Here is a 26,912-nt window from a genome sequence, read left to right as displayed (position 1 = left end):
ACGGTCTGAGGCACGTCACAGGCTTTCCATAGGAATAACGGGGCCCGCCTTTGCGTTCTCGTTTCTACCGTTCCCGCACCCGAGTTTTGGCTATACATAGGAACAAGCTACCCCTGGAGCTCGGGACGTCGGGACGAGGACGGAGGACCGTTCATCAGCAGGAAAACATCGGAAGGCATTGGTCCAGCTGGCCGGGAGTTGACGGGGCAAATCGAGCTTCGAGTTACCGTGTTAGCCTCGTTCGTCTCTCACATGCATCAGACCGTAGGTGAATCGCGAAAGAAACGGGTTGACGGCGGGTGGTGCAATTGGTTGCAGGAACGTTGGTGGCAGGGGATTGGCGCAATCGGTGCTAGGTATCAAGCAAGCAAGCACTGAGCAATGGACAAGAAACACACAGAGCACCTAAGGTACCTGTAAAATGTCTCTTTATCTTTCCTTCGGCGACTGCTTCCATGGGCTGGGCGTGTCTCAGTGGCCGCCTTTGTTTGGGTTGAATGACGAGGTATCTGCGACAGCTATTCCCTGGTGCGGCAAGCCGAAAGGTACCTTGCACTTGCTTCTGCTTCTCTCTTTGTTCACTCTGCAGCTCTCCGATTCCCGAGACAGCAGCAGCGGCGGCAGCAGCAGCAGCAGCATCAGGGCCATTAAGCAAGCAGCACGCAGTAACTGGTCCGGCTAATAAAGCACCGCAACCGCGCAAGTATAAGCTACAGGATCGGACTTGCTGGGTGCAGCGGCACTGTACATGAGGTACAATGCCGTAACTACCTACACCCGCAGTGCTGCTGTCAAGTCGCTTTTCTGCGCATCACTGGCGCCTGCCGGCGCTACCACTTCGCCTCGAGGAGGAGCGAGGAGCAGGCAAGAGCTACAATGGAAACTTGAGCCCCCCGTGCCTGCCCTGCCTCAGAAGCGGCCCCCCATGGTCCCCTTCTCACCCTCCAAGTTGCCCCTCTTTTTGACCCCTCCATCCAATGATACAGGCAAAGTCCCACGGGACGAGGGGTGGGAAACCAAAGGTCGCAATTCTCCCCGCGGTTGAACCTACGTCCCCGCCGACAGCCTCCGGACTAGGTATCAGCTGGCTCAGACTACTTCTACGTAACCTTGGCTCGGTTTGCTCTCCTCTCTCTCCTCTTCTGGTCTCCCCTTTCATACTAAAACAAACGACCTCCCGCTCTTGTGTAATCCATCTTTACACACTTTCCATCTTACAAGCAAAACCTCCAGTTTACCAAACCACTGTACGTTTGACGATGACCTCTCTTCCCCCCCTCACCTTAGTACTTCGCAAGCTTGGATAATTGTAGCGAGAGCTCCCCACACTTGGTCTCGTACCATGCGCCAGAGCTCGACGTGTTAAGCGAGCAAGCTTCAAGATCACCCCGCTAATCCGCGAGAACCCTTCAGACCACCCTCCTTCTTCATCCATCTTCTCTTCCCAGACCGAATCACAAGAAATCACAATCAAAATGGTCAAGGCCGGTATGTTTCCGCCACCTGTGATTATCGCGCAGAGCCTCGTCAATCTAACCATTTCTCAGTTGTTGCTGGCGCCTCTGGCGGTATTGGACAGGTACAGTGAAGCCGGAACCCCGCGTGGTCCGCAAATAACGTGCGCATTGGCTCACCATCAACCTCTCTACTCTAGCCTCTGTCCCTCCTCCTCAAGCTCTCTCCCCTCGTCGATGAGCTTGCCTTGTACGATGTCGTCAACACCCCCGGCGTCGCCACCGATCTCTCTCACATCTCTTCCAATGCGGTACGTTTCATCGCAGTCTCAATTGCCTCGTGGTACCCGTAGTATCACTTGCTAAACAAAGTCGCCGCAAACAGAAGATCGCCGGCTACCTGCCCAAGGATGATGGCGCTAAGGCCGCCTTCAAGGATGCCGATATCATCGTCATTCCCGCTGGTATTCCTCGTGAGTTACACCTGCGGAGCTTCGCCCGATGCTTCTTTCTAACGGGAAATCCACTCTAGGCAAGCCTGGCATGACCCGCGACGATCTCTTCAATATCAATGCCGGTATCGTCAAGGGCCTCATCGAGGTTGCGGCCGAGGTCGCCCCCAAGGCCTTCATCCTTGTCATCTCCAACCCCGTCAACTCCACCGTCCCTATTTCCGCCGAGGTTCTGAAGGCCAAGGGTGTCTTCAACCCTCAGCGTCTGTTCGGTGTTACCACTCTTGATATTGTCAGAGCCGAGACCTTCGTTGCCGAGATCTCCGGCAAGTCCACCAGCGAGCTCAATGTTCCCGTTATTGGCGGTCACTCTGGCGAGACCATTGTTCCCCTCTTCAGCAAGGTCAAGCCTTCAGTGTCCATCGCCGACGACAAGTACGATGCTCTCGTCAACCGTGTCCAGTTCGGTGGTGACGAGGTTGTCAAGGCCAAGGACGGCGCTGGTTCTGCCACTCTCTCCATGGCCTACGCTGGCTACAGGTAAGAAATGGCACGCTCGACAACCCAAAGGTCAGGGACTGACGTGTGATAGATTCGCCGAGAAGGTCCTCAAGGCCCTTAAGGGCGAGAAGGGTCTTGTTGAGCCTAGCTACGTCTACCTCCCCGGCGTTCCCGGCGGCGAGGAGATTGCCAAGAAGACCGGTGTCGACTTCTTCTCCGTTCCCATCGAGCTTGGCGTAAGTTGCACAGCATTCCATCCTGTCCCCTGTCCAAACCTCAACGGACCCATACTGACATATTCGTAGCCCAACGGCGCTGAGAAGGCCATCGACATTCTTGGCGACATCACAGAGAAGGAGCAGAAGCTTCTGGAGGCTGCGGTTGCGGGATTGAAGGGCAACATTCAGAAGGGTGTCGAGTTCGCCCACAAGGCTCCCCAAAAGTGATTCCCCCCTTTGTACACTTGTTTTCAGCAACAGCCCCCGAACCCCTCTCGAGGAAGCTGCATTACGACAGCTTCCCAAAATGTAGCCAAAAACGGTGATAGATGAAATACAACCGAGGGAGAATTATGGCTGATCGACTCTTCTTTTTCCTAGGCTGTGAGGTGTTGTTGGTCTCGCAAGTGTATGGATGACCAGCGTATATAACACCAGCTGAGATCTCTTGAATCCGCGGTACGTAGGGCAATGGCGTCGGTAATTTTGGATATGGCGATAATTGCTGCTGGTTTATAATTGGAGTTAGACACCTTGGGCATCAACTCGAATGACCAGATCTTTGGTCGATATTCTGCAATAGTCTAGATCTTTCAACGCTTGCATGCTGTGAATGACACTCCCGTATGCTTTCCCACGCGCCGATGGTTTGGGACAGGGGCAACTCGCGTAATGTGTGAAGTTGGGTATTATGTGCTCGACGGCAGTGTCTTGATTTGGAAAATAGCTGCCGGTAGCTCGTTGGTCTCGGCCTGGACGGTGGCGTTGATACCTAACGCCGCCAGCGCTCCGCGCACAATTCCGCACGGGAACCAGAGGAACTGTAGTCAGACAAGTCAGCACCTTGTAGGTTGTCGTATTGATAGATCGGCGTAGGTTTAAACGTACCGGCTGTGCCCGAACAACCGCCTGTCCGCCAGCTTCTGTGCTCATCCTCGAGAACGGTTTGAACGAGTTGTCTGTCAGTACGTAAACGCCCTATTTCAACAGACCGAATTAGCCAGCCAATTCTTAAACCACTCGTTTGGAGTGTCGCCCTTAACCAGAACTTCCGGTAGATAGGTAGGATATCGCCAACGTACCCTGTGATTTGTCTTGAGGTTGTCAATCTGTTTCCTAAACACAAGCGACCAAAGATCCTTGCAGACAAACTTGATGACGTCGAGCGTATCGTTGAATCGCGGCCGGTCTCTAGAGAACCTAAACACCAAGGTCACAGACTGTCAGCTTCCAATCGCTGTATGAGTCCCAATACTGTATCTCCATCCCCCTCTTGCTATCGTCAAAGACGGCGGAGAGAGAGAGAGAAGGGGAGAGGAGGCACAAAAGGAAACATACCTTTCAACAAGTCCCTGCCCAACACGATACCCCAGCGTCTCAAGCCGATAAAACACCGCATCTCGCTCCTCGTCCTCATCCAGTTTCCTGACTGTGCTCCCGCCCGCAGCCCCATCCGCGCTCGACGGCGCGGGGCCCCCGTCTGTTCCCCCGCCCTGGCTGTGGCTCACCGACGACAGCGCGTCAGCTGAAGCACCTCCTCCTGCAGCGGCCGCACCGCCACTGGTCCCACTCGCATCAGTCGGCGCGGCTTCGAGGTCTCTCGTCACGCGAAAGGCCATGGGCACGAGCTCGATGAGGAGGAAGTCTAGACAAGAGGAGTTGAGGAAGGAGGCCGACGGGTCCGTGGCGTTGTACGGCGGCATGACGCTTTCGAAGGACATGGCTTCTTGCTGGGGATTCAACTGTGGTGTGGGCGTGGAAGAATGGTCGCTTTCTTTTCTCGCTTCGTCGAGTAGGGTTTCGCGCGGAGACTGGCTTTCTCGAGTATGGTTCGTTTGATTTGGCTAGAACTTGTTTTGCGATGAAAGCTTGGTGTTGATCCAAGGCAATGGAGAGTGGGCGGCGAAGTTCGTAAGAGTCAGCTCGGCGTGTGATCAGAGATGGCGTGGATGCAATGGCGCTTGCAGGAAATCGCAGGAAGACTTTTGGACTTTGTGTCGTCGAGGCTGATGTGCTGTCCAAGGTAGGTAGCAGATAGCTGGAGGTGGATGAACAATTGTAGGCGCTACCTTAGGTACCTTGACTGAGGTAAAGAGCAAGGCCGGGTACGTACCTGCTTTGACAATGCTGTGGAGCTGGCCTCTGAGCTCCTCAGGGTCCACCCAACAGAGGTTCAATTCCGCCTCGACAGGGATTACAGTAGGCAACTTGAGCGGTACGCTGGCACGCGGTCACGGACGGGTAATGATGGACGTGGACGGGGCGGAAAGTTCTCAGAGTGATTTCATCTTATTGTACGGATGTGATATCCGCAGCGTAGTGTTTGGTATTTGTACCCATGCTTTCCTAAGGTACCAAGTTGGCAAGGTCTCCGAGGCATCTACCTCACATCTTAGTAGAGCTCTGCTCAGACACCTGTTGTCGCCCTGCTTCATGCCTATGGCATAAGGCTATTGGGGCTGTTGGAATATGTTTTGCCTCCTAAACGCCTGGACAGCTATCCATCCGTCCCTTTCCACGCCGAAAGAAATAAACACATACATGAGCCACAAATCCGCCTGCACTAGGTGGGGAAGTATGTACGTGCTGACTGAGGCGGCTAACCTCGTGCTCCGTATCTCGCAGCTCGTCAAGAGGGAATGCCAGGGTAGCCTTCTCAGAACATGCTGCTGCTGTAACCATTGCTGTTGTAGTTACTCGATCCCGGCCCCTGCAATTGCTGTCGCTTTGGAGGCGGAGCGACTGGCTCATCATCGTCTGATAGGGTCAGGTCTATTGTCACCCTATCCGAATGCAATCTCTTGGCACTTGTTGTGGCCACACCCCGCGGCATCGTCGAGCTTTCTCGGGACATCACCGTTGTAGTCGGAGTTGCCGTGCTGGCGACTGACCGGTTGGGAGTTTCGAAGTTTCGACTGCGAACAGGGTTGACCTCCACGATGCCCCAATCGTCGTCATCATCATCGTCATCGTCAACAAGGCCGCTTCCACCATTGGTAGGCCTATTCTCGTCCTGTCCTGTGTTCACTCGCCATTGCCCGTCTGGTTCAATGGTCACTTGATCGAGAGACTTTGATGTGTTCGCTAGGATGTCTCTGACGTACCTTTCACGGCTGTAAGCTTGAGATTGTGGGGATGAGACATGGGACTTACTCGTCAACAGCTAGCTGTGCGTACGGCGCCGGTTTATTGCAAATCGGACAAAGCCACTGAGGGCCCTGCTCTTGCAATTGGAGGTACGACGTTGCGTCGAAACACTGAATGTGCGAGCAGTTGACAGAGCGGCACGGGACATCGAGACGCATGTAAGATAGAGGACATTTGAGAGACAGGACTTGAGATGTCGTGACGATATCCGTGTCCGCCGCTTTCTTGCTAACTGAAAGGGTTTAGCCTCTTATTGATAGTATCGGAGTGAGTCGGCAAAACTTACTCTCCTCAATTACCTTATTTTTGGGGATCTTCTGCCCCTTCTTGATATTGTCGGCCAGATCCTGCGCCGAGGTGATACGGCAGACGTTGAGGACAAGATAGAATTTCTGCAGACAACCCGAGGGTCAGCGAAAAAAGACTGAACAGGATATTTAGATTGGTAAGTTGGAGGAAACACACCTTTTGAGTCAACGCATAAGTGAACTCAACGAGATTTCTGTTATCATTTTTCAGACGCAAATAGCTCGTAATGTCGACTGGCCTCGTGGAGCCTGGCTTGTTCTTCAAGCCTCTGAGATTCGCCTTGACCTCATTGCCGTTGACCTTGATCTCCGACTGATGAGGAAACGCGATGTCTTGGACGCCGTTGCTATCTCCGGCGCAGAAGACCATGATGCGTAATGACTTGTCGTCGATAACTCTGTTGAGATTATGATTATCGCTGACCTTGACTGGAATCGAGACCATGTTTCTATGCTGGCTCATAGCTGATTGGGAAATTAGCAACAGCCAAGATGAAGCATAAAATGGCGACCTACCATCGCACGAGCGCACATCCCCGACCCGGAACTGGATCTCGTAGAAGGGACTGTTTTTGAAGGAAAGCCCTGCATCAAAGTTAGGCGTTTGTTCAGAGAATTTTGAGTGAATGACGCACCGCTTGATCCGTAACCAGGCAGGGCAGGGCCATTCGCACCGCTGGGACGAGCATTGCGCCCCCAGTATTGGTCTTGTCGCATCATTGACACTGGCGGAGTCGCTGTGGCAGGACGTCCGCCCTTCTGAGAGGCGGGCGAAGCGGAGGAGCCGGTTCTTGTGGTCTCGATGCTTCGCTGTATTTGCTGGAAGCGAGTCGCGTCGCTGTTCTTAAAGGCTTCTTCGATAGCTGACGGGCGAAAGATGTTAGCCATGGGTAGTTCTGAGAAGCAAAATTCGCTGCCTAGAGCAATGCTCAGACATCACAGAGCCCGCGAAAGAGCTGAAGCCAGGGAAGGACCGCAAAGGAGGGCATTTAGACGGCCGAAAGGGCTCAAGAAGGAAAAGTACTCACCACTGACGATGCGACTTTGCAGAGCCGCCTTAACGCCGCTGCTAGTGAGCCCGTTGAGCTGGCAGATTTGGGATAATTGGCGATTCAGCAGCTGGTTGCTGTTCACCAGCTTGACCAGAGCCTGGAGCTCATGCCTCTGTATGGAGGTCATGGTTCTCGGGCGAGGTGAAAGGGTTGTGGTGGTGTCTTCGGTGACAGCCTCATGAAGGTTCGCAGGTGCGACGTCGGATCGACTTCGGTTGTTGGTACCTGGAGGCGCCGTCGACAGGCCGTGGGGGTATGTGGCGGATGCTTCTCTGCGTCAAAGTCGTCGGTCGAAGAATATGTGAAAAAACAAAGAAGAGAAGGAGAACGACGGGCCTCAAATGGAAAGAACAGTCATGGGCGCAACCACACGAGGCAGGAGCGACGAGGCTCGTGGTGCGCGCCGACAGGCAAGAGCCAAAAGTGCGTGGGGAAGTTGCAGTCGGATCGGTCGAGGAAGGCAAGGGCAGGGTAGGTAGCTCCTGTCTGTACTGCTTGGTGGTGGTGGTGGTGGTGGTGGTGGCGGCGGCTCTGCTGCTGTGCTGCCCTTCCCGTCTTTTTTTTCTTCTCCTCTCTCTGCTTTGCGACAATGGAGATAGCAATGTTTCCAACTAAGCCAATAATAGCAGATAGCAACCTTGATGCAGGCGAAATGAGTAATGCACTCACTCACCGATACAAACTTTATTGCATCGAGCAGAAAGACGAGTATCACGTCGACACCAAAGGCAAGAGCAACGGTACCAGTTGAGCGGAAGGATGAAGTGAGGTCAAACTAGGCCGTGGGCTATTTCTCGGGTCGGCAAAAGTTTGATGTCATCCGCGACTGGTGTTTTTGGGGCTCTGTGAAGCCGAGAGTCACTGGACGGGTAGGATTCCACCTCGAGCAGCTGAATACCTTGGGACTCTAAGGTAGCGGCAGTTAAGCCTTACTTTGGGTGTGGGCCTATATCAAGGCAAGTGAAGCGTGAACGTGAGTTATCCGAGTGAACTGCTGAGGTGGAATTCACAGTTGGTGAGACTCAATGATGATGTGGACACTGGCCGGGAAGGAGGCAGGGAATGGAGACTCTCTGTGGCTTTTTAGGGGAGAATGTGTAGTTGAGCAGCCCTGTCAGGCAGGTGAGAAGCCTGAACCGATCGCTATCTAGTGGGTGATCCGCCGTTGTTTCAGCATCTGTATCCCCTAAGGACCGGACAACGCGGATGAGAAACCAGAATGCCTGGGCCATCGTCCCATCGTGGAAACCACCGTCAGCCAGAGGCGCCTTCCAGGTGTTTGGACGAATGTGGGGGTGTCAATAGCCGGCAGCCCCCGCGACGGCCCATTGACTGAGGTGAAGGTGGTCTAGCCCATGTGAGTGAGACGCCAGGATGGATTGCTACCGTCCAAAGCGCTGCGGCCTGCATACCCTTCCTGAGTGGACGACTGGATTGGCAGGCGGGGCACGGCTGCAACCACCTGTGTAAAATTTCCTACCATCACTCAGTGAAGGCCGTTTGCTTTCACACAGTCACTTTCACCGACTCAAATCCTCGACGTTTCTCAGTAATCCAAGGGATAGTAAGTAAGGTTGTTTCTCACTCAGCCTCAGCCTGCTGCTCATTTCTTGCCTGTATAAACGCAGCGAGTCGTCACCTCAAATCATTCATAAATTACACGCCAACCGGCACATATCCGCAGCAATGGCCAAAAGCGCAAGAGCAAGCGTTATCAAGAAGAACAATCAGCGACTCAAGGCAAATGTCTTTGGTCCCGTTGAGCAAGCCAGAGCCGAGCGTCTCTCGGCGAAGCTGCTAGAATTGGCAAAGGCCCCCAAGCCTGAGAGGGAGGCAGACATCAAGATGGATGTTGAGGAGCAGGACGACGATGGTGCGTTCCCAGCCATTTTCCAAGGCCATTCCATGAGGCAAGAAAGTTTCGAAACTGACATTTCAAAAGCGGAAATCAACGGTGATGATGAGAAGAAGGAGGCCAAGGCGGATGACTGTAAGCTGAGCTCACACAATGGTTTCCGACTCACAAAGACTGACTCTCGTCACAGCCATGGACGTTGACTCGGCGAAACCCAAGCGTCGCTCTGGAAGAATCCAGAAGCAAAGGAAGAAGACTTCCAAGGTCGTCTTCCCCAAGTACAGCGACCGTCGTGGAGGCTCCAAGGGCGGAGTGTCCAAGAGAAAGTAGAGGCTCGTGTCCTTTCACTGGTGGTTCCCTTCGCCTTTTGCAGCATAATGGGCGAAGAGTCGCGCTCGATCGAGAAAAGACCCAGCGCACTTACGCAGCGAGTCTCGTGATAAGGGACTCATTCCTGGCCATATCCAATTCCTTTTCCGGCGTTCTTGTGAATAGTGGGATACTAAAATTTTCATCGGTTATTTTGGGGGGGTCATTTCACACTTTTCACCCTATTGAGAGAGTACATTGGAGAAGCGGTCAAAAAGTTGATAGACCGGTAGACATGGCACTGGGCATAGCCAAATAGCTGCCAGACGAATAATGAAGAATCACTATCAACCCCCAATATCTTTTTCACGTTATATACTCTTTAAACGCACTCCATTCATTGATACTCAGTCTTGCGCCGGGTGAAGCGGAAGAATGTTGCTCGTACCGGCCGGGGTTCTCTCTGCTCGGACTTTCCTACTAAGTTATGTTCTTGACCAATCACCGTCCAGGCGCAACTCCCTCCATTTCGGTTGCATGTCATCCCTGTGCAAGAGCTGTTACAGTGTCCTCTCAGCTCCCGAGGTCCTGTCACGTCCATCATGCCTAGCGATGTACCAGGGTAATAATCTACCTGATTACTCCGGACCTCGATACCTTACCATCCCTACAGATACCTTACGCATACTCTTTAGCTATTTGCTCCGCCTGCTGTACACTCGCTTTGCCCATTTGGGTCTAAACGACTGGATCCCGAGAACCTTGACGGAACTGCCACCGTTGCCTGCATATTGGCGACTTCACCCGTCTTCCATCTCACCGTGGCTTGCGCGCCGTTCATCCCTTGTCGCATCATGATCGAATAAGCCGACTACTTTCTGAACGTGATGACTTTGTTCTCAAGCCATCAAAACAACTCGACAACTTCAATAACAAACCGAAAGTAAACGTGGCCTTCTTATTGCGATTCTGCGGCCAAAGGTCATCTTGATGGAGACGCGGCGAACATGTCTTTTCGGTACGGCCCGGGCTTCCTGGCAGCTCTTCTCACAATCGCCAACATCCTGATTCCATTGGCGGTTTTCACGTTTGCTACCGGCTTCTTTCCGTACAAGCCGGTTCTACCAGGTTTGGCTCAATATGAGGCCCTTGAATATGGCCCGCCGCCACAGGCACCCTTCGACCGCCTCGTTTTTATGGTCGTCGATGCGTTGCGAAGGTAAATGCTGCTCATGGTACCGCTGGTTTTTCGATAATATTAACAAAATCATAGCGATTTTGTGTACTTGAACGGTACCGGCTTCACATATACTCAAGAGTACGCCGACGAGCATCCTACCGTCTCACTCTCGCCGTATTAACCATGTTATAGGCTCATCCGCGATGGTGCCGCCCTGCCTTTCACGGCGTATGCGCGGTCACCAACCGTCACCATGCCCAGAATCAAAGCCATCACCACTGGCTCGATCCCGTCTTTCCTGGACGTCATCTTGAACCTGGACGAAGCAGATTCGTCCTCGACTCTCGCTGCTCAAGACACCTGGCTTGCCCAGATGAAAGCCAAGGAGACGGGGAAAATGCTCATGTACGGCGATGACACATGGCTGAAGCTCTTCCCGGGCACTTTTGATCGTGCCGATGGCACTGCAAGCTTCTTCGTAGCAGTGCGTCGTCTTCATGATCCATCCCTTGCTGTCCCTCAACTGACTGGCCGAAGGACTTCACCGAAGTGGACAACAATGTCACCAGGCACATAGACAGCGAACTGAAGAATGACGACTGGAGCACGCTAGTTCTCCACTACCTTGGCCTCGATCATATCGGGCATAAATCAGGACCGCGAAGGTAAGATTAGCTTTGGATCGCCCTCGAAACCCCCCTTGCTGACTATTGCCAGTTCGCACATGGTACCGAAACAACATGAGATGGACGGTATCGTGAAGCGTATATACGATGCCATGGAATCACGAGAACATATGTCTTCCACATTGATGGTTCTCTGCGGAGATCACGGTATGAATGATGCCGGCAATCATGGAGCTAGTTCCCCCGGAGAAACCTCCCCGGCGCTCGTTTTCATATCTCCCAAACTGAAGGCCTTGCAACGGAACCTCCAAGCCCCTGTTCCGTTTCGGGATGACTTTTCCTACTACACCAAGATTGAGCAGTCAGATCTGGCACCCACCCTGGGTGCTCTGCTGGGCTTCCCGGTGCCGCAAAACAATCTCGGCGCCTTCATATCCGACTTCCTCCCTTTCTGGCCCGACAGTGAGTTTATACGGACCCCAACTTTGATTGCGTAGTGGCTCACACTTGGCAGGGAATGATCAGATTCAATTACTCGTCCGCAATGCTCGTCAGATACTAAACATTGTGACAGCAACTTTTGGCACCGAGATGTTTGACTTGGGGTCTACCTTTGACCAAAAGGTCTGCTCAAATCCTCAAGATGATGCCCAGGAGCTAGCTTGTGAATGGCACCGCGTCAATGATGCGCTCAAAACCATGAACGGTGAGGCAGAGTTAGATCCAACCTGGCGTGAAGCCATGTCAAAGGTACGTCAACACTCTGACCTCAGTATAGCAAACCATGAATCAGTGCTGACATCCAGCAGTGGCTCAGCAGAGCCCAGGATCTGATGAGTAGTATGGCCAGTAACTACGACATGCGAAGGCTACATATCGGCGAAGCAGTCGTCGGCCTCGTTGCCGGCTCACTGATTTTCGGTGCTCGACTTAGTCTAATACCGCTACTGGCCATCTCAGTCACATACGGCATCATGATGTTCGCGAGCAGCTACGTGGAAGAAGAACACCATTTCTGGTATTGGGCTACTTCGGCCTGGCTGGGCTCTCTGGGCATCAAAAAGATGCAGTCGTAAGTACCAAGCACACAGCTAGCAGGCATAACCACAAACTGACATGGACTACAGCACCCGGTCGCCATCGGGAACACTCGTATCTGTTCTCATCGCTCTGGTAGCAACCAGACTGATCCGAGGATGGAACCAGACAGGCCAGAAGCACGCCGGCGAGCCCGATATCGCCAAGACCTTCATCGTCACACGCCCTCCCGTCCTTTGGACCCTCGTCAGCGTAACCTACCTCTTCCTCTTTGCACAACTACTCAGAAAGCTCCGCGGTCTTCCCCACGCCGCCGTGACAGCTGTATCAGTTCTTCTGGTCCTCTCCGCCTTCACTTTCAAGCTCGCCTTTACCAACGAAGACGCCCCAGAGCTCGTGACCGGCCCCCTAGCAATCCTCAATACCCTCACCCAGCGCATCTCCCTCGTCACCCGAGCTCGCGTTGTCTTCGCCGGCATCGGCGCCGCAGCCCTCTACTCATCCTACCTAGCCCTCGCCAACCCAAAAACCGAAGCACGACACACATCCCCCCTCCTCCACCACCTCATCACGCTCCTCCTCGCAACCCAATCCCGCGTCACAAACATCCCCCTCCTCCTCCTCTTCACCCTCCAACTACCTCTCCTCGCCTCCCTCGATCTCTCCCTTCCCCTCCTATCGACGACCTCCCTCCTCCTCCAGTACGCCTCTTTCTTCGCCTTTGGCGGCACGAACGCAATCTCCTCCGTCGACCTCTCGAGCGCCTATAACGGCGTGGCCGGCTTCAACGTCGTCGCCGTCGGCGCCCTGACATTCGTAAGCAACTGGGTCGGCCCCATCTACTGGGCCTCTGCGACGAACCTGCTACTCCTGCAGTACCGCGGCCGCAGGGCCGGGACCGACGAGGGCAAGCATGTGTTTTTGCGACACGTAGGGCACATGACCTTGTTCACGGCGTGCAGCGCTGCGTTCGTCATGGTGGCGTGCGAGGCGCTGCGGACGCACCTGTTTGTCTGGACCGTCTTTTCGCCAAAGTACCTGTACTGCATGGCCTGGACAATTGCGCAGCATCTCCTCGTCAACGTCGTGTTTGCTGGCTTGCTGTACCGCTTAGGCTCGGCTTGATATACGAAGCGTTCACCACTATTCGCCAACTACCTACCGCAGGTAGCAGCAGGCTTGTAATACTAAACAGGACGCTGAAGAAAATAAAAACAGCAAAGGCATTGTCAATCCTGTCAGGAGTTCATCATTACTAGTACATAGATCATAAATTCTTGTAGAGAAAACCATTCCGCAATGCTCCCGAGACCCGGGGATAGGTATCCGTCAAGCCAAAAACATACCACCCGAATTCAAAGAACCCATCCCATTTGCCATGATACTCACTCACGCGCCCTCCTCATCTGAGAGCAGCTCACTCACAATAGAGTCACCGTCACCCTGCCGCGTGTTCTGAATCACGGTATCATCGCTATTCTCGTCTTCCTCCTTGATATCAGGCTCCATAGTAACAGTCTTGTCCTCGTCGGCATCGTGCAGCCTCGAGGACGCAACGGAACCGGCGACAGACGGCGCCACTGAGTCTGCACGCGACATGGCGACGGAGACACTCCTGCTCATGCGGCGCGGCTCGCCGTCCTGCTGCTCGCCCAGGTTGGCAACGATCTTGCCCAGGCTGACGTGGATCTTGTTGAGGGCGTTGCGGCCGGTGGTATCCGTGACGAGTTTGTCGTTGACGGCGATGGTGATCTCGTCGTAGACCTCCCTGATCTTTTCTTCTGTGCTCGTGGGCGAGATGTACAGCTTTCCGAGGAGAGGTGCAACCACCTTCTTCTCTTCCTCTGAGATTATGGGTTAGCACCGATGTTCTTAACATGGTGGAACACAATAAAATAACTTACTGCTCAAGTTTCCGCCCAAGCGGTCGAGAATATCCAGGGCGAATTCTAGGTGAATATCACCGTTGACAGTCTTCTTCTCCAAGTCAAGCCCAGTAGCAGGGTTGAAGCACTTGCGAGGATCAGTCCAATCCACCAGGCAAGCGCCAATCGTCGTCAGACTCTCCATCTCCTCATTGACATCGGCGTCATCGTCCTCCAAGTTCTCACGGACATTCAACAAGGCATGCAGAGCGTCGAGAGCGACCGTGCGCATGAGATCCTGGTTCTCCGCCCGTGAGTAGCAGAACACGGGCAGGAAATAGTTGAGGGCCTGCCGGACGCTCTGGTTGGAAGCAGTGACGGGGTCGAAGTACTGGACAACCAGCGTCTTGAGCATCTCCGCTGAGGCTTCCTGATCCGTGACAACACGGCCAAGAAGCAGCTTGGATACCGCCAAGGTAGCGGCAGCCTGGACCTCGGGTGATCTGATGCCCGACTTGAGCGCCTTGATGTAGATCTTGAGCAACGCTGGCGTCGAGCTCAATAGCTGCGCGCCATGGACGTTGAGAATATCAGTGAGAATCTGCAACGCGGTGATTTGTAGGGCAGTGTGGCCCTTGGTAAAGAAGTGCATGAAGAGCGTCAAGTTCTCCTCGGCCAGTGACCTATCGAGAAGGGAGCAGAGACCCAAGCAGACGAGACCCCTCTCACGGACAGGTGCTTCGTGGCTTCGTACAGCTGGGACGACAAGATTGTTAAGCATCGACACCAGGTGGTCGTTCTGCTGCAGGTCGCCGGCGACGTTTGATAACATGCACTGCACAATGTGCAGACACTTCATGTTGATCATGATTTCCTTGACTGCCTTTGCCCTGGCCTCTTCTTCACTGAGCTCGGGACTCTTATTCCGGCTCCCACTCCTCGTTGGGGTAGTGTCACCACTAACCTCGGACCTCGCCGAGTGAAAACTGTCATCGGTACGGTCATCAGGCGCTGGGTCGTCAACAATAGTATCGTGAACGTCGGCAACGGCCTCCAACACCACCGAACAGAACTCCTTCTCTCCGGCGTTGTCCGGAGCACAAATGTCTCGGAGAACGTTGATCGTGAGCTTAGTAACGTCGTCAGGGAGCTCAGGGACTGAGAGGGATTGGCGGAGTAGCGCAAACATCTTGCGACGGCCAACCTCATCGGAGTAGTCAAGAGTGATGGCAATGTGGAGCATCTGCTCAACAATGAACTCTTGCTCTACCGTGTCCTCCTCTTCGTCCTCTTCGCTATCTGCCTGAGAGACCCTCTTAATAGCCTCAATCAGGACGCCGAGGTATCTTTCGAGGTAGAATGCGAGTGTAGTTACTTCAGGCAGCTTTTCCTCGACCAGAGACTCGTACTTGCCATTGCCCTCGGTTCTGCAGAAGTCGTTGAAACTGCGAGCGGTGAAGACAGATTCTGCAGAAAGCGTCTCCCAAAAGTTCTTATCAAAGGTGACAGCTTCTCTATAATCGGGTCTACCCTCCCAGAATCCCTTCATCGCCTCGAGGGCAACGCCATTCTCGACACCAGAGTTTACGACATCGATACGCTCCAAGAGCTCGTGAAGCCCGTCGAAGTTTGGTGGTGCAGGTTCAGCGGGTGGCGCCCCCCTCCTCAGGCGGCGGAACACCAGCGCAGTCCTCGATCCAACGTTCGCGGAACAGCCGGCCCGCCGACTTGCGGACATTCTCGTCTCTGTCGCGGAGACCCCATCTGAGGAGCTTCTCTCTCATTGAGAGAGAGAGATGTCGGAAATCGCCGAGGGCGGGTAGCAGTCGTGAGTACACCGCTCTGCGAGTCAGAGCATCCTGATCTCTAGCGCGTTCGAGCAAGTATGGCAGGGTAGATGGGAGAATGGGGAGATTGACGAGAAGTGACCTTCTCACATCTGCGCTTGGATCGTTCTGTATAACCTCTAGCAGCTTCTCGAGAAGGCCGCTAGCCTCGTCATCCTCGCTATCGTCCTCGTTCGCGGCCGCATCAACTTGGTTGCCGGCCAAACGTCCCAGGCCCAGGACCGCCTGTGCACGAACCATCGCCTCCTTGTCACGGATACGCTTAAGAAGACCATGGCGAAGTTTTTGGAAGAGATCGTCGTCGATGGCGTCGAGGGAGTTGATGATGTGAGAGATCAACTGGGTGGACCGGTATCGCACAAACTTGTCCTTGGCCGTCATCAGGGGCAAAATCGTGCTCATGAGATAGCTGGTGAGTCTGGTGCTGGGGGTCTCGGGCATGATGCTAGCATCCTCGTCTACCTCTCCAAGAATCTCGTTGTCTTTATCGTTGGCGTGTCTAAGGAAGAATCCGACAAACCGAATGGTCTTCTCTCTCCAACACTTTCTGCCTTCTTGATAGGCATGACTCTCAGGACACATCGGACGAACTCGGAGTTGAAAGCTTCCTCATCGAAGTCGCTTGCTGCGGTCTTCTTTAAACTGGTCGGTTCGTATGCGCAAGCTTCCTGGATCTTGCGCAATGTGACAACCAACTTGCGGTGCGATGCCGTATTTCTTTGCGCATCGCGGAAAACAGCACATACTTGGCCGCGGAGCTCACTGTCCGGTCTTTCGGTCGGGATATCTGCGGCGACTGATGAGGAGCGGGATGCTGTTGATGCTCGGGAGCCAAGGGTCGCTGCGGAGGATTTGTGCGACACTGCCGCTGAGGTCCTCGTGGACCTTGTCGATACTCGTGCTGGCATGATGAGGTTTGTTGTCGTGTATTGTCGTTATATGGCGGCGGATCGGTCGAGACCGCGTGAAACGTGGGAAAAGTTGTCGTTGTTAATGAAGCCAAAAAATGATGTGTTTGTTGATTAGTCTGGATGATGGATGACAGGCGTCCCGTTCGCGAATAAGCTGCCAACGCACACAATTACAGTGGGTGACTTTAACCCCGGCGCGTTTTTGTTTTTATCCAGTCTGCAACGGGCAAGTCAATAGACTTCCGAAACAGGTATAGCGCGGGGTCGGCCAACTTCATCCCCGCTTCCCGACTCCAAGTGCCCGCACGTGGTGATAAGCTCAGAAAAAAAATCCTTATCGAAGAATTTGGCAGCAGCGAATTGCCAGCCATTTCCTGCGCAAAGAACGAAGCATCTCCACAAACTCCTACGACAGTTGAGGTTTTCGGCTTTTACCTATTTCATTCCTTTTCTCTAAGAATCATTCGCGGGGATTCTGCTTTGTTTTGATTGCTACTTCACAACATGCCCTCTCCTGGCAAGCCGCTTAAGCGGTCACGAGCGGAGGAAGACGAGCACGATGCTCTCGTCGCAGCCGCTGTCGCAGAGAACATCGCCGCAGACGCTGTATCGGAACCGAAAGCCAAGAAGGCCCGAACAGAAGCCAATCGCTCGCTTTTCGTTCGATCTTTGCCTGCGACCGCCACCAGCGAATCTCTCACCGATTTCTTCTCCGAACATTTTCCTGTCAAGCATGCGACCGTCGTTCTCGACAAGGCGACCAAAGCTTCCCGAGGCTATGGCTTCGTTACATTGACAGATGCCGAAGATGCTACGGAAGCCAAGAAGAAGCTCAACAATATTCTGTGGGAGGGACGCCGGATCAAGGTCGATGTCGCCGAAGCTAGAACTCGTGACGCAAAAGAGAGTGCCGTTGGCGCGGCCGCGTCTAGCGCAAAGCAAAAGCGTGCGGACGATCTTGAGGAAGCAAGAAAAGCCCCGAAGTTGATCATTCGCAACCTTCCTTGGTCTATCAAGTCTTCTGCGCAGCTGGGTGCGCTTTTCCGCGCCTATGGGATTGTCAAGTTCGCCGACCTTCCCCAGAACAAGGGCAAGCTCAAAGGATTTGGTTTCGTTACCCTTCGTGGCAGGAAAAATGCTGAAAAGGCTTTGGAGATGAACGGAAAGACCATTGACGGAAGAACCATTGCCGTTGATTGGGCTGTGGGCAAGGACGAATGGGAAAAGGCCAACGGCGCCAGGGAAGAGGAAAGAGATCCAAAGAAGAAGGAGAAGGAGAATGATGATGAGGAAGAGGAGGATCCAGCCGAAGACGAGAATGCCGGCAAGGAGCTCACCGGAGCCGACGCAGATCTGGAAAACTTCATGAAGAACCACATCATGAATCTTGAGGACGAGGACGACGAGAATGAGGACGAAGACGAAGACGAGGATGATGATGAGGAGCTATCCGACGGAGAGGAAGACAGCGAAGACGAGAAAGAGAAGAAGCCCGCCAAGAAAACGCAATCTACCGACAACACATCGACACTATTCATTAGAAACCTGCCCTTCACCGTTACGGACGACCAATTGAAGGAGCATTTCGCCAAGTTCGGCGCCGTCAGGTACGCTCGCGTAGTAATGGATCGGGCTACCGACAGACCGGCGGGTACCGGGTTTGTCTGCTTCGTCAACGAGGAAGACTCAAAGGCCTGCATCAAGGGTGCGCCGCGCACACAAGCCAACACTCTGCCCACAAAGCACTCTGTGTTGCAGGACGAATCCGCAGACTCCGATGGTCGTTACACCTTGGAGGGTCGTCTGTTGCAGGTTGCTCAGGCAGTCAGCAAAGACGATGCCGAGCGCTTGGCTGCCGACGGCAGTGCCAAGAGACGGGAGAAGGACAAGCGTCGTCTTTTCCTGCTCAATGAGGGCCAGCTCGATACTAGATCTGCTCTGTACCACAAGCTCACGCCCAACGAGGTGAAGATGAGAGAGGACAGCGCCAAGCAGCGCAAGAAGCTCGTTCAGAGCAACCCTTCGCTGCACATCAGTCTCACCCGTCTGGCTGTCCGCAACATCCCCCGCAACATCGGCGCCAAGGAGCTCAAGGAGTTGGCCCGCAAGGCCTGCGTCGAGTTCGCCACAGATGTCAAGGAAGGCAGGCGTCAGCCCCTTTCCAAGGAGGAGAAGGTCAGAAGCGCAAAGGAGGATAAGGAGGCTGAACACGACCGCAAGCTTAAGCGCAAGGGTATTGTCCGCCAGGCCAAGATCGAGTTTGAGAGTCGCGAGGGTACCAAGGTCCCTGAGGCGAGCGGCGGCAAGTCCCGCGGATACGGCTTCATCGAGTACTCGTCCCATCGCTGGGCGCTCATGGGCCTGCGTTTCCTCAACGGCTACCAGATGGAGAACGAGCAGGGCAAGAAGCAGCGCCTGATTGTCGAGTTCGCCATTGAGAACGCCTCGGTCGTCGCCCGTCGCAAGGCCAACGAGAAGAACTTGGACCGCAACAAGCCCAACGCGCAGGCGAATCCTCAGGCCGCGCAGAACGGAAAGAAGGGCGGTAAGTTCGACAAGAAGGCCGGCGGCAAGGAGCTGCCCAACATGGCTTCTGTCAAGGACCAGAAGAAGGGCAAGAAGGGGAAGAAGGGCAACATGAACAAGGGACCCAAGACGGAGAAGGAGGAGAACGGAGACAAGTCTGGTGGTGACAAGCCGCCAGCGGGCAAGGTTGATCGGGAAGATGTCAAGCCGCTGCTCATTGCGAGAAAGCGACTGATGAGGAAGAAGAAGGCTTCATCTCGAGGCTAGGTTGTTTCATCAAAGGGCACTTCTTGTGTGGGGAAGGTAATTATGGGCGACTTGTTCCTTAGATGTGTTTTGCATCATCAAGGTTATTCAAAAGTATCAGATTTCAACTTCACACGGCACATACTCTCTGCTCTATCGTGAACCTGCCATCTCCATGGCCACACAGGTAAAAGGACAATTTTATGTTGAAGTAGACTTCATACGCACAAAAAGTACGCACGGATTCCTTATTAACAAAGTGTCTATATACCTACACGGGTTTAACCAAAAAACGAAACCCAAATTCCTTCCACACGCGCCTTGAAAAACGATGGACAGGTGTGATGTGAGCGCGGCATCACTACACGCAGTATTCCGAATTGCAAACTTTCTCTCTACCAGGAACGCCGATATGCAATGCTTGGCGGGAAAAATAATAATGACGCCTCCCTTCCAAAATCCCATCTGAACCCCAAACCTTGGCGGTAATCCGATTGGCCCTTCTTCATACCTCCTCTTCCGGATCTGTACCGCCGTCCCTCCTCTTCTTCTTGACCCTGAAAAAGTCGCCCAGCGTATCACTCAGGCTCCGTTGTCTCCCTGTGACTTGTTCACGAGAAGCGCCCTCGCCCGCCGTACGACTGCGCTCCGCAACGCCACCGTCCTGATCGTCCCCTCTACTTACTAGATTTTCCCTCTCGGCGTCGACGTCTGCGCCCTCGCCATTGTCCTCGGGCATGAAAAGGCTTGCTCTGATGCTGGAACGCAGCCGACGCACCGACGGCCTACGCAGGAGCGGACTCTCTGCGTTCCTGAGAAGAGTGTCCTTGACGACGGCGCTCACGGTAGAGGAGAGGGGGGATGGGGAGAAGAGAGGCCCAGGGTAGTTGTGGCTGTGAGGTCGGGGCGGTAGTGATGTGCGTGGTGTGACGGGTCTGTCTGTTGGATTTGTAGGATATCTAGGTTGGATCTGGCCGTCATAGTAAGGCGTTGTCGGCTCTGACGGGGAGAAGCCGAAGCCAGGGAAGGTATGGATAGACTCGTCTGATATGGTTCTGACGCCTGGCGGAGGGAGAACTTCTTCTGTCGCCGAGTTGCTCCAGGGGTTGGCTAACAGCGGTTCTGATTCGGCGCCCGTAATGTTTCCCGCCGAAGCCGCTGTAGGAACACGTAGAGATGGAATGCCGGAATCACGCTGTAAACTAAACGGCTTTGACCCGTTGTTTGCGTTGTTTCCATTTGAGGCTCGAGACGACCGGCGCGAGATTGACGAGGGAATGGAGGTGGAAGAAGGCGGGAGCGGTTGTGTTGGGCTGTAGCCGTCTTGCTCAGCCAGGCCAATCGTCTCCTCCACGCCATCCACATCAGACATGCCATCATCCATATCTTCCTCAACTCTACCACTAGTAATGAGGAAGACGCCGAAGAAGGTAAGCAAGCAGCCTCCAACGAATTTCCCGGCTTGCTCAGCTGAGGTCCTCTCAAAGTCGCGGTATAGCACGGCGCTGCCAATGATGACGCTGAGAGTGAAGAGGACGAACTGAATGGGGATGACTTGGGTCGAGCTGAATCTCTGCAGCGACTTATTGACGTAGCGCACCTGCATCACTGCCGTGAAGAGCAAGATGAAGATCAGTGCCCATGCGACGGGGGTCTTGAATGCAGCCAGGAGAGTCGTCGATAATATTGAAGACAAGCCCTTGGTCGAAAGAGCTGTGAAGCCGCCTAAAGAAAGTCAAGGTTAGGTTATCATTGTCCGTACGCCCGACCAACATAGACAGTACATACCAAATAGTCCCACCAGGCCCAGATCGATCAGGATAGTCCGGTGGCCATACCTCGGGCTCGCCCACATCAGGATGACAATCAACGAGATCGTTACCGCCAAGTATATTTCGAATGCCAAAGTCGTAATCGCGTCCCATACATCGTCGGGGTCGAGCTTTGTCTCTTCCTGCTTCGCACTCAAGACCACAACGACCACCCCCGCCACGGCGATGACGACACCTCCAAAGTCGCGCCGCCTGAACTTCTCATTGAAGAGTATCGGCGCAATAATGCAGTTGGAAATAAGGGCGACGACGCCCAGGGGCGACACAATGGAGGCGGGCGCGAAGCCATACGCCAGAAAGTTGCCTAGCTCGCCCAATGTAATCAAGATCTGGCCCGCCCACCAGTACGGCGACTGGAGATACGTCGAAGGGGCCTTCTCCTCGTCACCGGAGTAGTCGGAGCCAGCGGACTCTTCGGAACGGAATGATCTCCTAAGAGGCTCGGATTCGCCGGCATCGTGGTCCGTATTCTGTCCGTTCTCTGGTAAGCCTCCATCTGTATCTCCTCCTCTTCCATCTCCGCCAACGGATCCGTAGGGCCCCGTCTGGCCTCCGCTTGGCGCATGCTTCAGAGCCTCTTTCGCCCTACGTCGGACCCGGATGCGTTCACGGTGAAGTCGGAGGTGGGCGTATCGCTGGACGTTGAGAGCGAGTGCGATAAGGACGTTGCCGACGATGGCGGTGATGATGCCGATGAGGGAAGACCAGTTTTGCAGGTCCTTTCCATCGTCGCCCGGTCGTGCCGCTGGCTCGGCAGCGATGACCGCATCAGCTACCGTCATGACGACTCGCTAGGTCGTGTATGTCGAGGCGAGGTTGAATGGGACAATGTCGTATCGCGGTCGGTCGGATCACAAGCTATTTTTTTCGAAGCCGCTGGGGGTTTTTGGTGCTAGTTTGGCGCAGGCTGGAGATAATGACGACGGCGCGAATTGAGTCGCCTGTCATCCAAGCGCGACTTCCAGGTTGGACACGGCCAAGACGCAGTATCATCTGGACGGCGCAAATGATGAGGGGGGCTAAGGACCTCAAGCTCTGCGGGAAAGCAAATCGTCGTAGCCGGCCATGAGGATTTGCGTCAAGAAGATGAGGATTTCAAGGTATTGTCGTAATGTTGGAAGGGTAAAAGATAGCTTATGGTAGGTAGGCAGTAAGAGGGTACTTTGGTACGGGACTGGAATAAGATGGATCAATCAAGATTTTAGTACAGGCGTTTAGTAGCCGCTACTCCGTACTCCGTTCGATGAGGTGTGAGCCTGTGAGGTACTGCTACTTAGGTGACGCTCCTCCTACCGCGACTTTCTCCTCTTCTAGGTCCGACACTCAGTTTCGACACATCGGTCGACAATACAGGCCCGACCCGACCCTGACGCGCGGGTCTGGGCATTTTGGGAGCATGAAAGTGAAAGCACGTTCCCACATTCAATCAGAGGAGGGGGCAATCAATCCCCCGGTCAAAGAGCCCCCAAAACTACGTTCCTCCCAAAGGAGGTCCCTGAAAGAATCAAAGACAGCGAGCATTGAAAGGTGGGGCCCAGATTGATTCTATTAAATGTAAAGTATGGCTCAGGCGACATGTGGGGGTTTCCAGGCTTTCAGCATTTGCTGCTCAATGCTGTCATTTCGTGGATGGTAGAGAAGACTGCAGGCACCTCAGTTGAAAGAGCTCTGAACAATAGGTAGGTAGTAACCTTAGCATGTGAGAGAGCAAAGTGTTCCAAGTATTTTGTTGCCTCTGGATTACCTCAGTCCCGTTCATTCATTCATCTAGCAGCCACACCGAGCAAATGGAACTAACTCTAGCCACAGCTTGAAGTGGGAGGGAGGTATCCGTACGGATACCTTTTCTCAGGCACTCGCCGAGTCACCAGAGACAGCGGCTCGCTTGGAACGTAACCGGCCGGGGCAACCGGGCCAAGCCTCGGGGTCCATCCGCGTATCCGCATTCTTCTAGGCCGACATATTCGTAGCCGTTATCGAGGCGTCTAGTGCCCCGTTTGTACGATTGCACAGTGCACTCGGGCCACTTACCAGAGTTCGCCACCACACGTGCCTGTCACTGCTGCCAGCCTGTGCCTCAGCAGCCATGGACGGGCTGTGGCTTGCGCGTTGGACCCGGCTTCCTCTCGCCATCCACTATCAAGCCGTGCCGTCACCGTGCTCTCCACCAATCCCAGGTTATTGGGAAATTGTCGGAACTTCAGAGCCTCCGACCTATCAATCAACTGCATACCTGATTGGAGACCCCGCCGTTCCCCGATCGCCACTGCCGGGTGACCTGATCTCAAGTCGACAACGTCGTCATTTTCATCGACTGTTTTTTTGTCGTCAATTAGTTCCGCAAACAACATCTCAACTTCTCCTATGTAGGCCTCAAGCCTTTGACTGGTAACCGAGGGCATATTCGCCAACTGCTTACGACAGCAGTAGATCCCACTTATCAACGCGTCTCATCAACTGAGACGCATACGCGCGAAAGTCATCGACTTATAGCCTCGAAACACACCAAATAACCCATCTCATCTTAACCATGTCGAACGGCAACTCTTCAGACAACATCTTCGTCCGCTTCAAACAGAAAGTCGACGACCACGTTGCATCGGCCTTCCAGCGGTTCCTGGGCATTCCCTCGGCCGTATCACGCCTCAACAGCTCATGGCCGGAACCGCCTCTGCCATCCCGTGACAAAGACCTTGAGAACAGAAGGCCGCTCACCGACGACGACACCAGCTTACAGCCCCGTGTGTCATCCACGCAGTACCCGTACCCCACCGTCTTTGACCTCTTCGGCCCTATGTCGTCCATCTCAGCCCTCTTCAAGGCCGAAGAGGTCACCGAGTCTCTGTACCAGCTCATGTGCTTCTCATTCATCATCGACTCGCCCTATTCACCGTTACGACTCCATGATATGCCTCAGCCCGTACCGCGAGACCTGCCTAACGGCGAGGACCCGACCTTGTTCGGATTCGAGGATGCGTTTGAGGATCTGCTCATGGTGAGCAGCGGCCAAGGTCTGCCGGATATTCACGAACGTGTCCGCTTCAGAAAGGAGGTTCGCGACTCGTTCCCTCACGGTCTGCCTCCGATGCTTTGGCTTCACCAGCTCACTCGCCAAGGTCTATGGGATGGATGGGAACCAAGGCCAGAGGTGTTGGATAGGGCAGTGAGCGAGCGTTGGCAACGGTGGTTGCAAGAGCAGAACGACCCTTTCAACGAGAAAAAGTCCAATTCTTCCCGAAACGAGTCGGCTTCAGAGGAGAGGCGGAGGCCTGTCACAGAAGAGAACACGGTACAGGAATCTTCAGGTCGTCCCGAGCAGGACCACACAGAAACGGAAGAGGATTCCTATTTTTCAGTCATGGGGTCAGCTCGTTTGAACACCTCACGGGAAACATCCACATCAACGTCGCCGACCCCCCGAAACTACTCTTCAACGAAGGATCTCTCACCGCAAGGTCTGCCCCAAGGATGGCGCGTCGTCGAGAAGGTGCAAGGACGGGAGGACGGCAAGGGAAACGTACACATCACCAAGACTGTCACGACCTACAATGAGAGCGGCGAGGAGGTTGGTAAGCAGACGGAGAGACAGTCCAACTACATGTGGTCGGCGAGCTTTTCGACTGGCGGCTACAAGAACAGGGACCGTGACCAGCGAGAGGATGACGGAGTTGACGACAAGGGCAGCTGGTTCTGGAAATAGGCAGGATATTTTTGATCTTCTTTTTTTTCACATCATGGCTTAAGGAGTTTCATTGGGCTGTTAACGGGTTAGGAAATGAATAAATCTGTAAGAAAACGCTGCACCGGGGATTTTTCGTGTGTACAGGTCGGGCGAAAATTGAACATCATTGATAGTCAAACAAAATGTGAACACATTGAACCAAGCTTACGAGAAACATCCCCCTCTGATGTGAGAAGATTCACCAGTGTAACTTGCACCGCCTGGCAGCTCGAGATGTGTGTCGTTTCGAGGTCCTTGGCCGAGGATGCCAAGTCTTGTTTGAGAACAAATGGCATCTCAGCTTGATAGAAATAGGATCCAGCATTCAAGTAAAATTGTACGAAACAACACAGACACAGTAAGATGACAGGACATACGCCTAATGATCCAAGATCGTTGTATCAACCCCAATCTAGTGATCCTGAAAAGCGTATTCTGTAGGTACCAGAGGCCAAGTCTAATATCAAGTGATTCTGACTACCAAGTATCAATACCTGTAGATTCAACCCTGAACTATGCCAGAGGCAGAATGCCTCGCTACCATCTGGTGTCAGTATGCTCAGCTAAGCCCTTCCATCGCGGCTGGCGTTTTTATACATGCGAGGTAGATATGCCTCTAGCTTCCTGTTTTTGCGAAAATCTCACAACAACGATTCGGTACCGAGGACGTTTGTCGCTGTCCTGCCCTTCACACAACCAGGGGCGTACAACAGGACTTCACCTAGCTTGCTCGACTCGACCATATAGAAGGGTCACGAGACACTCATCAGCTACCTCTCACCGCCCGCTGACGATGATGGGCCGTTCCTGCTCTAGATGGGCGGCGCGCCCCCTCGATCGCATCCGACGTTGTCAACGTCATGGAGGCTTCAGCACCGGTGATCGCGACTGGGTACCAGTGTTCCTTGACCTGACACTCCTCCAGAGGCTCATCATGAGAGGGTATCCTCATTCCAGGTTGTCTATAGTTGCTTAGGACAGCTCACACTTTGCAAATAAGGCGTTTCTTTACGTAGTGACTTTTCAATGTATGTACAATAGCATCAGAGACTCATCAGTTCGATATAGTCTATTGCTTGACAGTGCTTGGAACTCTGTCTGATATTGAGGATAGGAAACCTGTCTCCAAAAGATCAATAGGTCCTCGTCCTTTTCCGGATACTCAGGGTCCATCCAACTCATGCACTTTCTTTGGCTTTCTTGAGAATACTCACGTCAGAACCCTCCCGTCAGAGCCCCGACCAACCTTTACGCAGGACGCGGATTACTCCGTAGATGATAAAGAGAGAAAACAGTTTTCCTAAATATCGGTGCTTTATTTCGCCATTCCTTCTTTAGGACACCCAAACTTCAACACCATTCGCCCCCAGCCAGTCGTCCACATGCCCCCTCTCCAAACCCAAACAGCCGGTCCAGATACCAAAGTCTCCTTAGCTCTCTCATGAAGGATTTTTCATCGCCGGGTCCTCGTCCTTGGCGTGATGGACCCAACGGAAATTCGAATCCATCTCAAGCCAGACAGCCGATAAAGTTTTGAAGAAGAAAAAAACCGCAAAGAGATTCTCTCACCCCTTTTTCCGTCATCTTCATGTTAGATATGTAAGGGGGGGCGTTTATACTTGCACGAAGGTTTCTATGCAGCTAATTCCCGTCACTCCATTCTATCACGCCACACATTGAACCAAAGCATATCATTGGCAAGTCGCAATGAGCAAGTTTCCCACATGGCTAGCAAAGCTATCTAGCAACCACCGAACGCCTCGCAATCCTCTAGAACCCGAATCAACGGCACAAGTGGCACACCGGAGCATCCCCTCTAGACTC

At 53.7% G+C, this 26,912-nt stretch overlaps 7 protein-coding genes across 7 annotated transcripts; 4 read left to right on the top strand and 3 right to left on the bottom strand.

Annotated features, from left to right (window-relative positions):
• Positions 1-1,475: 1,475 nt before the first annotated feature.
• Positions 1,476-2,853, top strand: N0V96_008040 (uncharacterized protein; the record flags this gene model as incomplete). The annotated part of the gene is made up of 7 exons (XM_053194431.1): positions 1,476-1,488; positions 1,548-1,579; positions 1,655-1,765; positions 1,840-1,927; positions 1,987-2,446; positions 2,499-2,643; positions 2,713-2,853. 7 exons carry the CDS (start codon positions 1,476-1,478, stop codon positions 2,851-2,853), a joined length of 990 nt encoding a protein of 329 aa, XP_053048281.1.
• Positions 2,854-12,166: 9,313 nt separating this feature from the next.
• Positions 12,167-13,265, top strand: LAS21 (major facilitator superfamily transporter protein; the record flags this gene model as incomplete). The annotated part of the gene is made up of 2 exons (XM_053194426.2): positions 12,167-12,174; positions 12,230-13,265. 2 exons carry the CDS (start codon positions 12,167-12,169, stop codon positions 13,263-13,265), a joined length of 1,044 nt encoding a protein of 347 aa, XP_053048276.2.
• Positions 13,266-13,529: 264 nt separating this feature from the next.
• On the bottom strand, positions 13,530-16,760 carry YCG1 (chromosome condensation complex Condensin, subunit G; the record flags this gene model as incomplete). Its single annotated transcript, XM_065758204.1, has 4 exons — positions 13,530-13,984; positions 14,045-15,696; positions 15,842-16,334; positions 16,373-16,760. 4 exons carry the CDS (start codon positions 16,758-16,760, stop codon positions 13,530-13,532), a joined length of 2,988 nt encoding a protein of 995 aa, XP_065613346.1.
• Positions 16,761-17,267: 507 nt separating this feature from the next.
• NOP4 (RNA recognition motif-containing protein) lies at positions 17,268-19,556 on the top strand (the record flags this gene model as incomplete). The annotated part of the gene is made up of 1 exon (XM_053194424.1): positions 17,268-19,556. One exon carries the CDS (start codon positions 17,268-17,270, stop codon positions 19,554-19,556), a length of 2,289 nt encoding a protein of 762 aa, XP_053048274.1.
• Positions 19,557-20,040: 484 nt separating this feature from the next.
• Positions 20,041-21,141, bottom strand: N0V96_008036 (uncharacterized protein; the record flags this gene model as incomplete). Its single annotated transcript, XM_065758203.1, has 2 exons — positions 20,041-21,108; positions 21,136-21,141. 2 exons carry the CDS (start codon positions 21,139-21,141, stop codon positions 20,041-20,043), a joined length of 1,074 nt encoding a protein of 357 aa, XP_065613345.1.
• A 135-nt stretch (positions 21,142-21,276) lies between these two features.
• N0V96_008035 (uncharacterized protein) lies at positions 21,277-22,149 on the bottom strand (the record flags this gene model as incomplete). Its single annotated transcript, XM_065758202.1, has 2 exons — positions 21,277-22,116; positions 22,144-22,149. 2 exons carry the CDS (start codon positions 22,147-22,149, stop codon positions 21,277-21,279), a joined length of 846 nt encoding a protein of 281 aa, XP_065613344.1.
• Positions 22,150-23,897: 1,748 nt separating this feature from the next.
• Positions 23,898-25,067, top strand: N0V96_008034 (uncharacterized protein; the record flags this gene model as incomplete). The annotated part of the gene is made up of 1 exon (XM_053194422.1): positions 23,898-25,067. One exon carries the CDS (start codon positions 23,898-23,900, stop codon positions 25,065-25,067), a length of 1,170 nt encoding a protein of 389 aa, XP_053048272.1.
• Positions 25,068-26,912: the final 1,845 nt, after the last annotated feature.

The sequence above is a fragment of the Colletotrichum fioriniae genome, assembly GCF_027942845.1.
Source record: "Colletotrichum fioriniae strain IMI 355084 chromosome Unknown scaffold_9, whole genome shotgun sequence".
Taxonomy (NCBI): Eukaryota; Fungi; Ascomycota; class Sordariomycetes; order Glomerellales; family Glomerellaceae; genus Colletotrichum; species Colletotrichum fioriniae.
The sequence above is the reverse complement of the archived record's forward strand: the minus strand, read 5'-3'. Positions and strand labels throughout refer to the sequence as shown.